General features: G+C 35.0%; 1 protein-coding gene across 2 annotated transcripts; it reads right to left on the bottom strand.

The window, feature by feature from the left end:
• Positions 1 to 5,848: 5,848 nt before the first annotated feature.
• NPGR1 (no pollen germination related 1) lies at positions 5,849 to 9,788 on the bottom strand. Of its 2 annotated transcripts, none has more exons than XM_078992041.1 (6): positions 9,179 to 9,788; positions 8,767 to 9,071; positions 8,390 to 8,648; positions 7,090 to 8,315; positions 6,846 to 6,990; positions 5,849 to 6,346 (listed from the first exon to the last, which is right to left on the bottom strand). In XM_078992041.1, exons 2-6 carry the CDS (start codon positions 8,965 to 8,967, stop codon positions 6,021 to 6,023), a joined length of 2,157 nt encoding a protein of 718 aa, XP_078848167.1. In that variant the 5' UTR covers positions 8,968 to 9,071; positions 9,179 to 9,788; the 3' UTR covers positions 5,849 to 6,020. The 2 variants fall into 2 exon arrangements, with proteins under 2 accessions (XP_078848167.1, XP_078848168.1); XM_078992042.1 differs by having other exon boundaries at positions 9,581 to 9,788.
• Positions 9,789 to 10,854: the final 1,066 nt, after the last annotated feature.

The raw sequence follows: 10,854 nt of genomic DNA, 5'->3' as shown, positions 1-10,854 counted from the left end.
TAAATGTTTTGAAAACTCCTAAGTTCCTTTGAGATTCATTTAACTTTTCAATGGCATGTTTAAATCTCGATATGCCCGTCTAGTTTGTGATTAGGATGCCGAGGATCACAAAGCGGGTGTGAATAACCATGCAAATGTACATGATGCCCTCATTGTTACAGTCACCTATTCTATGTGTCGGTTAACCACACACGCTCCATCGAACTATGACAAACAATGAGTCACCCTTTGCCACCTATGCTTAGAGTCCAATTAGTGTGCCGATTAACCACACACGCTCCACTAACGTCTTAGCAAGGGTACAAAGTGTAATTTCATGGAATTGCATCAATTCACTTTTCTTAAAGTAACTGATATTGGGAATTGTTGTTAAAAAAACATTTAGTTACTTTTATAATTCATTATAATTTTAGTGAAGAAAGGTTTTCCCTATCCTACCCGTTCGGCTAACGACCCTCCACCAATCAAAGAAATGGTGGGTGAGAGTGGACACCCATTAAATGGCCCTTTTATATGCCATAACCTTATACCCCCCTTATAGATCGGCTTTGTGAATGAAACCTACTAACGGTAAGACTAGCATTTTAAGTTGTACATATATACATATTACTCTTGTAATATTATAATAGTATAGGGTGTATTTTAAACATTTTAAAACACTAGAGTTTTAATCAAATTTAAAATTTCTAAAATTTAAAACCTTTTAATTTAAAATTTTAAATATTAAAACTTTGATTTAATAATTATCCCAAAATTAAACTATTAATTTAAATTATTAAATCTTGAAGGATTATCTAAACAATTAATTTAACCTAATCCCTTAAATCCACTAAAATTCGAAAATATGGGATGGGAGAATTCAAAATCTTTAATTACCAAATTAAACTATTAAAGAGATAATCATAAGATATGGCAATATCCAAATCCCTAAAAATTAGGGATCTTATCTTGGGGAGGAGGCAAATTTCGAAACCATAGGGTTGGATAACCCTAGAATTCGAAATCTTGGAGGCTAAGGAAAGGGTTTGAGAAACCCTATCAAATTTCGAAATCAAGGGTTTAAGAACCCTAATTTGAAAATTATGCCTCTAGGGTACATTGGCTATAAACCCTAATGCGTCAAATTCATACATTTGTATAAAGCTAATTGAAAACAAAAACCAAACGCTTTGATACCACTGATAGGTTTTATACAAACAATCATATGTGTGCATGCAACCCTAGATACGGATCTATGTTTCCACTATTAGTTACAAAATATTTTGAACACAAAAGAAACATAACATGCTCCTAGGTAATTTCTAAAAATCATAAAGAGAATGAATTACATACCTCTTGTTGTTATATTGTAATAACAACTTGTTTCTTGAATCTTCTTGTCTTTGAAAGCAAGTACCACAAGTGTAGTACCTCTAATGGATCACAAACACCAAGAGAAATTTGAAGAAGCAAGAGAGAGAGAGAGGGGAGAGGCAGAAAAACAGCTCTAGGAACTTCTAGGATCAAGTGGCCGATTTTCCTATGCCAAGGGACCTTTATATAGGTGTAGGAATTAAGTTTTCAGTCCTTATCCTTATCTGATTACTTGCCACCAAGCAGTCCAAAGGATAACCCTAGAAACCTTATCATGGATGAATTCTAAGGCCTTATCCCCTTGAATTCGTCCACCCTATCATATAGGGCATCCTTTGCCCTACTTTGCAACTATCACATATTTACAGTTCAGCCCCCTTAGTTTAATTAACTTATTTTGATGATAAAATTAATTCTTAATTAATTCTTGACCAATATTAACTAAACAAATATGATTTCTATTTTAATATATTACTCTTATAATATATTAATAAATCATAATAACCTATTTCTCTATTATTTCTCCAGTCAAGTTGCTTTGGTGAAGGCAACCCAAAAGGACCATGCACAACCGGGTCAAGTACTTACCAAATATGGTTACGGGCTTAGACACTAATCCAACAATCAATAACTCACATCATGAATTATACGATTAACACTTATTCCAAGTGTCCAAGTTGTAAATGTTAGAACTTAGATTTTATGGTAGATACCGTAGAGACCAAAGTTGTAATTTACTCATGTATAAATAACTAATAAAGTAAAAACATATTAATATCGTAGGGACCAAAGTTGTAAATGCTTTTTAGGTTTGAGCCTTTCAAACTAGTTTGTGTCCTATTCTTATCATTAATGAAGCACATCTTAAAGGGAAATACTTGGGCACCATGTTCCTAGCGGTAGGCATGGATGGTAATAACCAAATACTCCCTATTGCATTTGGAGTTGGAAAAATTGAAAGTGGGAGTCATGGATTTGGTTTTTATCAAGTTTCAAAGAATATATTAGGGGCATGTTGTCTTTGGCTATCATATCATATAGAACCAATTCAATTGAAATGACTATGCATGTTGGGTTTCTGAATGCATATTATGGACTCTGATGTCGCCATTTGTTGATGAATATGAGAGCAAAGATTGGAAAGCAAGAGAGAACAAAGATTTTGTTTTTGGAAGCTACAAAAGCTTATCGGCAATCTGATTTTATAGAAAGCTTGAGTAGGCTGCATCATGCACTAAATGAAGACTATCGTACATGGCTAGAGAGGATCGGTTACAGGAAATGGGCAAGGTCGTGTTTCCCTATGGTTCGGTACAATATTATGACATCAAACAGTGTGATTCCATCAATGCGTTATCAAGAGACGCACAGAAACTACCAATAACAATGTTGATTGATTTCTTTAGAGCAATTATGCAGCAATGGTGGTGTCTGCAATGTAACGTTATTGGTAACTATTTATATTATATTACTTCCATTATAAGTGTAGTATAAAAAATTGTGTATGACAATATATACGTACAAATTTTTTTATAGTTGAAAGCAAAAGGATATTACTGAGTATGCTAAGAAGGTTATCGATAGGAGGATCAACAAAGCCTCCAATTTTCGGGTATACCAAATTGATCAAGTATATATGAGGTGATTGACCAAATGAAAAATCGGTATAATAAACTTGGAATCTCGTTCCTGCACGTGTGGGAAATGACAATTGTCAGGTATACCTTGTTCTCATGCAATGACGGTATTCAAGGAAATGAGATATCAACACTGCAATATATGGGTGTCATCGCAGTTCACAATGGAAACATATTGATCAACATATAGAGAGGTTGTGTTTCTTGTTCCAGTTCGAACTGAATACAAACAACAGGATAATGTATTACCACCATTGATGGACAAACGACAAGTCATACGACCACGAAACCATAACCGTATCCCATCCCGAGGTGAAGGTCTGATTAAGAAAAAATGCAGTCGTTGCCAAAGGATCGGGCACACAAGCAGAAATTGTGCCGCTCAGTTTCCCGCAGATTCAACAAAACTGAAACTTCTAGTGGGACCAAGTCAAGTGTCAAAAGTAACATTAAGTCTAAGAGTATATCTAACGTTAAACTAGTCGTAATAGTAGCCAACAATATGATAATGTTGACCTTAAAAACCCGTGATGATATTTGTATGAAATTAGAATATTTTACATTGTTCATAAACATAAAGTTGTTTTTGTTACATCGTCATAAGGAAATTGTGTAAAACACACATAAGGAAAAAAAAAACATAACTTAAACATCGGGGTAATCTACAACATCTATCCATAGGACGCTTTCAATCCACCACAAAGCATCACGCTCCTACTGAGTAGGTTGCAACATTTTTTTTTTTTGAGGGGGGGGGGGGGGGGGGGGGGGGGTTTGCATGAAACAATTTATAAATGTTGATCGTAAGTTATTTTCCCATACCAACTTATAAATTATAAGGTGAACTAAGCTACAAACCTCAGTAACATGAAGAATACATTCGCACTCAGCAGTGTGCAGACGCCTCATCCTGGGGTATGCAACTACATAAGGTATAATACCTGGTATAGGGGAACCAATTATACTACTATTGGGAAACGTCTCTATGATCCAAATCTATAAAATTAAGATGTTAAACAAGTTACCAACTTAAAAAGTTATAATACTTGTTGCTTAAAAACATTTTAAAAAGTCAACATACCTTAAGTGCATATTCAAATCCTTGTAGAGTATATGTGTGTCTACTATCGATTCTTGGTGCATTGGGGTTCAAATGCTCCTCAATCTTGTCAAACACAGTATATAGCTGTTTGTAAGTGAAATCTCATATGACTCTACGCCATGGTTACCTATGTCAACAATTATACTTAATAAGTATATGTATGCTTTGATATAGTGTGTGTAAAAAACTATATACATGTTAAACTCGTTTAAATTAGAGACGAGTGCCATACACTCATTAGTAATCGGTGGTCGAGGGTATTTCCCGAAAATCCTTGCTTTAGAATAAACAACAACAAAGACTCTCACAATGTTTGCATCACTTAATTGATGAAGTAAGTTATTGAACACGTGGATAAGGTCAGCCACTATCATCGAACGTGAAAGCAACACAGATGAGAACACACGTTGTCTGAACTCTCCAAAATCAGAACTGGGGTGGAAATACTCCCCGAACCACAAGTCAGTAACCAAGCAGAATGCCTGTTAAAGCAAACACGATAGTCACCAATCATAAATAGAGGTTCTTGTAGGTCAATTGGATAAAAAATAATAAATTCCATGCACATAAGATAATGACAGAGTAAAGGGTGACATTCTATATCCATCTACATGTTCACGTAATCACCAAAACATGATTGCCTAAACAAGACCCCACAAACTAGTCAATTATTTAAACGAGCCATGATTTTACTCCTAAGTTCACACCGGCAAGTTGTAGTAACAACCGTTTCATATGTTATGTCGTGCTACAACCAAAAGAATAATTTGTTAGCCTTTTTGTATGTATGTTCCGGAGGACATTACTAAATAAATATTTCTGGAACATAATTTCAGGCTAAAATTCTGCACCCAAATTCCGGAATGTTCATTGTATTCCGGAGGTATTCTTATTATTTCAGACATGTTTTTCGAATTCCGAACGTGTTCCGAACTAGTGAAAATGAAGTTTTTGGTGAGAATTTATGACGTAGCACATATATTTGTACATATAATCCTATAATTGTCTTTAAACCAATTAAATTCAAAGGAAAACTAATAATACCTATCTAAACGAATACACTATACAAGTTTTAATGTATAATCTAACATAAAAGCATATAATTATAAGCATAATGAAAACTTACATATAAAAAAATACATATTATCACCGCTATATGAAGACATTTTCAGTTTTGGTGTTGTCCAGAATGCTAGTAATCCAAAATGAGAGTTCAAAACTAAATCCAAAACGGATTAAATGGTATTTACAGGGAGACCACATTTTTGGGTTGGATCCATATAAATGCACCGAATACAAAATCTATCATTCCGGACCGAGTGGTCATTTTGCCAAAAAAAAAAAAAAGATTATTATTATTATTAAAATAACATTAAAAAGTGGTTAGATTACTCAATTTCCCCTATCTTAGTTTACAAAAATTTCTTATTAACAAAGAGTCGTAAGCTAATTATTGTTGTCCTCTTCACTTCCTTATAGCAAAAGCTGGAAGGCTAGGATCGCAAAGGTATTTCAAAATCAGTTGTCATCTCCACTCTCCAACCACATAGGCCCAAACCAAAAACATAGAGAAAATGACACTCAAATTTGTTAAATGTTAATAGAGAAAGGGAAGTGATTCGTACACAACAATTTTTTACCGTACACAACAATTTATGCATTATAAAGTTGTACAATACAACACTTTAAAGTACAAATTGTTGTGTGCGGAGAAAAAGTGTTGTGTACAAATCAGTTCCCATAGAGAAAGCCTAAATGAAAAAACATAACATTCTCATATTCATATATAGCTTAGCTTAGCTTACCAGATTAAGTCAAACCACCTGATGAAACAGGTTGTTACAATTGCATAAATGGATATACATATCATCTGAATATTCACAAAATTCAGGTTTCTCATCTCCAAAAAATCTCTACTTTTTTATCCATTACACAAAGCTCTGAACCGGAGCTGATAAGTTGAGCTCATGTGCAGCCTGGAAGAAGTCAGCAGCTTGATGCATCAAACCTTCCTTCTTGCAGATCAAACCAAGGTTAAACCAGGCTTCATGGTTTGTGGGTTCTAACCTCAATGTGTTCATCAACAAGCTTCTTGCAATTGGGACTGTGTGGGTCCCACTCCCACTCCCACCCATTTTTATTAGGGTTTCTGCTGTTGAAATTAAACTTGGGACATAATCCGGTTCTATTGATAGTGAAATCGAGTACGCAACAAGTGCTTCTTTGTGTAAAGATTGCGCTTCAAACAACAAACCTGTGACAAAAGGGTAAAATGGTAATTTACTCTCTCGGTCCAAGAAAGAAACAGTCTCTTTTCATATAGTAGTTCCATTACCATTTACCACACAATAATTATGATTTCAGATATTTTGTTCAATTCGAGTTGTAAATATATAATTGCATTTGTTATCATCAGAACGACATTATTTAAGTATTTACAATTTCATTTTATGACAGTTCTCAAATAAACAGTCATTATTGTTTCTGGATAAAAGGGCAAAATGGTCATTTACTCTCATTCAGTCCAGAAAAAAAAAAGTCTTTGTTCTTATAGCAGTTTAAGTTATTTGTATATAAATTCATTTGTTATCAAAAAAGAAATTATTTGAAGTATTTCAATTTTTTTAGATTGTTTGCCATTTACAATTTACAACAGTTAGCATCAGTTCTAGACAAGAGGGTAAAATGGTCATATTTTATTTTCATACAGACATCAAATTAGACAAAACTAGCTGATGAAATAATGAACAAACCTGTAGAATGCCAAGTTCGAGGGTAGTAGAATTCCTTTAACTTTGCTTTCCCAACACAAATTTCAGCATCAGAAAAAGACTCCAGCTTTGTGTAAATATTTGCTAAATCCAACCAAGCTTCCATTTCCAATTTCCTCTCACTTTCCTATTTAAACAACAATAATAATAATTCTCTTCAATTCAGAATCAATTACTTTGATTTTTATCAGGAAAACAAGAAGAACACAAATAAATATATTCATACCTCAAAATCCAAGTTGACTTTTTGAAGTTCACCATGTGTCTGAATCAATGATAACAAAACCTTGTAAGTTTCTATGGCTTGTTTAGGCTGTTCTTGAGCAATCTGAAGAACAGCTTTCAGTCTAAGCAATTCCAATTGGTCAACTCTTCCAGTTTCATCCAAACCAATGTCAACAATCGTCTCAGAATCTTCAAATCTTTGTTCACCAGATACTATCAAAGCCAATAACTTGAAACCCTTTGCTGAACTCCCACAAATCATGTCAGAATACATCATAATCTTCTCAAATGCAGATTCCAAGTTTCTCTGTATCGCATTTTCTAATCCCAAATTAAATAAAACTTCTGGATCATTGTCAAATCCAATCAAAGCAGCAGCTTTATTCAGGGAGCTGATTGATTCTTCATTGTAAACCACTCTTTCTGAATCCGAAAACGAAACCCTAGCAGCGTTTCCATAACACACTCCAAGAAACTTGTGAGCGATGCTTTCAAAATGCCTGTTTTCAATTTCATCACCCAATTTGATCACTTTTCTAGCAAACGTTATACCTTCATGGGAATATTTAGGATCTTGAGAACATAATTTTGCTCCCAAAAGAAGAGAAGGGAGATGGGGTTTTGGATTTGATTCTTCTTTAAAACACCCTGAAATTTTCTTTAAAATGTTGATGGCTGATTCGATTTTACCAGCAGCACTGTAGCAAAGAGCAAGAAAAAACCATCTTTCGATTCTTGTATATGCAGAAGGAAGAAGCTGTTCGATATGAACAGCTAAACATTCGAATTGGCCACATGTTGATAATGCGAAAGTTAAATGGCTTATGATTTCAGGGTCCCATTTTATTTCTTTACATGATACTTTTCTCATGAGTATAAACAGCAAAATCAGTGCTTCTTCTGTGTTGGATTTAGGGTAAGGTGGGTCCCATGGTTTGGGGTGGGGAAGGGTTGCTTCTACACCTCCGTAAAGCAATATAGACGCTAAGTCTTTTTGTAGGGTTGATAATCTTTGTGGGTCTAAATTCCAAGAGTTAACGAGTGCCCTTCTGTATGCGATTATGGCTTCATTTAATAACCCAGCTTCTATCCATAACTTTGGAAGCAATTCCAATGCTTTGTGAAACATTTCCTGTAATTTGCAATCTTGAGCTATGGAATCGGGGATTCCGTTAGGTAATGCTGATTCAACTATGTCTAAAATCATCTTGCATTCCTTTGCAGCTTCTGATAAAACAAATGAAATCATATTAATAGGTAGAAAAGAAGTATTATAATCTATGAGTATCAATGTGTTGTACCTTTAAATCTGCTCATCTCTTGCAGTGATTTTGCTTTAAGTAGGATCGCTTCAAGAAGCAGACTCACAGAATGAAGGGACATGACACCTACCACACCATTTTCCCTTTTGGCCTTGGAATTTCGTTGCAGGGTTCTGTCACTAATCGCCCTAATCATCCTTGGTGACAAGCTTCTGATGTCGATTCCATAGAAAACTTGAAGTGCAGCATCAAAATTGCCTCTCTGGTACTCAAGTCTACCCAACAAAGCTCTGGCTTCCTTCAGTTTCATGTAACATGGCATTCATATACACACATTTTTAGTTTTTTACTTAATTCCACACAAAAATAGCTAGTATAAGGGAATCCGAAACATAAAATTGAAGAGATAATTTCACCTCATAGTTCAGCGAAAGGGCTTCTTTAAGGGTGGATTCAGCTTCATCCACTTGAGCATCTTCGAATTTTGAATCCCAATCTCCAGTGCCAGTTCGAGAGGAAATTCCACTAGCTGAGAAATCCCTTGTAGCCAATGATTCCGGTGACCGAGAAATTGGCTCTTCTACCTTAAATTGCTCTCCCGAACAAGCACACAACATATTTCAGCTTTATCTGTTCTATCGTTGTTTGGAATGAATTGGTTTCCGCTTGTTATATGAAACTATTTATGAACGTAACGTCCCAATTCGCTCATTTGTTCCACCTGAAAATTAATTGCACACAGAAATTTTTCAGCGTAAAGCAATTTACATCGCATAGTTCATGTTGGCATTTACACAAACACATTTGGGACTGAAATGAATAATGCACCTAATTCGTGTCATATAAGCTTGGATCAGAAAAAATTGTAGTCTAGGGCAGTAAAACAACAATGGAGATCTGATAGATTGCAGAAACTAACAAGTCCTGCAGCAAATTAATACTTGGAAACAACGCACGAAACAGGAAAACGTTTAGAAACGTGTGAAGACTAGACAGAACAGAAGGAATTGGAGGAAGAATAGAGATGATGAAGGAAAACGACTAACAGAAAGTGACAAAGTTGCTAGAAAACAAACAGAGCACGAAATGACGGGACGAGCGAGAGAAACAAGAGTTGGCTAGAGCTTGGGAACTACCACCCACGTAAATCACCATTATCGACGTGATTTTCTAGTGCTTTAACTGTGTGTTAATATACATGAAAACACATTTAAAGGAGCTTCATCTTACTGGTTTCCTTGAGGTTAAGATGACAAGAATTATGAGTAGGCTTTGACATTAGTAACACAAATCGTGAAATGAAGAAGATGAAGTGATAAGAGATCTGAGATAATTAGTTTTTGAATATGATTGAGAGTGATTGTAACATGTGGTTGGTATGGGGAAGAAAGTGGGGAAGGGTCGTACCACTGCTACTCTAGTGTTCCCTCAATGGTCGATTTCAGTTTCTAGTTTCAAAATTTATTGGATTCTCCTGTGAATATTAAAAAAAAATAGCTATAGAAAGAAATTCTGAATTATTGACCGGTTATAAAAAAAACAAAAAATAAATAAATAAAGTAATAAACATTTATTTTATTTTTTTGCATATACGGATATAAGATCCAAAAAGAAATTATTAAATAGAGAAAATCTATATCCAAAAAGAAATTATTAAATAGAGAAAATCACAAAGGTGTCTTTTAAGATTAGATTTTTTTTTGGAACGGTAAATCTACTCCTACACTACTTCTAATTCTTCACCTATATCCCTTACGGGACTTGAACCCTCGACCTCAAGAAGGAAGGACAACATCGGATACCGTTGGACTAGAAGTCTTTGGTGTCTTTAAGATTAGATGGTGTAGGCAACCAACTTGTTATTTTCTAGCCGGTTCGGCATGCGTAGTGACAAGCCCCAACTCGGTAGATTTTTGCAGAGTGACAATGGCCTAAAATTCAACTTTTTACATTACAAGCCCTAACTCGGTAGATTTTTGCAGAGTGACAATGGTCTAAAATTCAACTTTTTACATACTTTTCAACTATAATAAATAGAACTTACAAACATCATACTCTATAACTCTCATTTCATTCCTCCTTGAAAGAAAGACATAATTTCTATTATTTTCAATTTCATTCATGTTTCACAATGTCATCCTGAAACTCTCCCAACAACCAAAAAACACTCACTCAACCCTAATCCAATCTGAGGACCCCAATTCCAATTCGAAACCCATACTAAATTTAAGCCTTTTGAGAATGTTCCAAAAACCCAATTCTAATCCTAACTTGAGCCTCAATACGAGCTCGAGCCCAAATCTGAATATGAGCCCCAACTTGATGCCCTAAAGGGGAAGGCCTTGAACGTATCTTGGATCTCGACATAATAAATGGTGATGGCATCGACTTAGGTCGATGTGTTTGAAGACCCGACAGTATGCAACAACCAAAAAAGGGCTAACTTTTCAAGTTGCTTCCTCGCTCAAATGAAAATAGAAGACTAGCTGACAAATGATCAACTC

The sequence above is a fragment of the Lactuca saligna genome, chromosome 4 (assembly GCF_052625555.1).
Source record: "Lactuca saligna cultivar CGN05327 chromosome 4, ASM5262555v1, whole genome shotgun sequence".
NCBI lineage: Eukaryota > Viridiplantae > Streptophyta > Magnoliopsida > Asterales > Asteraceae > Lactuca > Lactuca saligna.
Note: the sequence above shows the minus strand (reverse complement) of the source record. Positions and strands in the feature narration are given on the sequence as shown.

Excerpts from the sequence above, each read along its gene's own strand:
- NPGR1 (XM_078992041.1), bottom strand. The coding sequence starts at position 8,967 with ATGTTGTGTGCTTGTTCGGGAGAGCAATTTAAGGTAGAAGAGCCAATT. Across the intron at positions 8,316-8,389 it reads AGAGATGAGCAGATTTAAAG|AAGCTGCAAAGGAATGCAAG; the intron begins GTACAACACATT and ends TTGTTTTATCAG. Across the intron at positions 6,347-6,845 it reads TCGAACTTGGCATTCTACAG|GTTTGTTGTTTGAAGCGCAA; the intron begins GTTTGTTCATTA and ends CTTTTGTCACAG.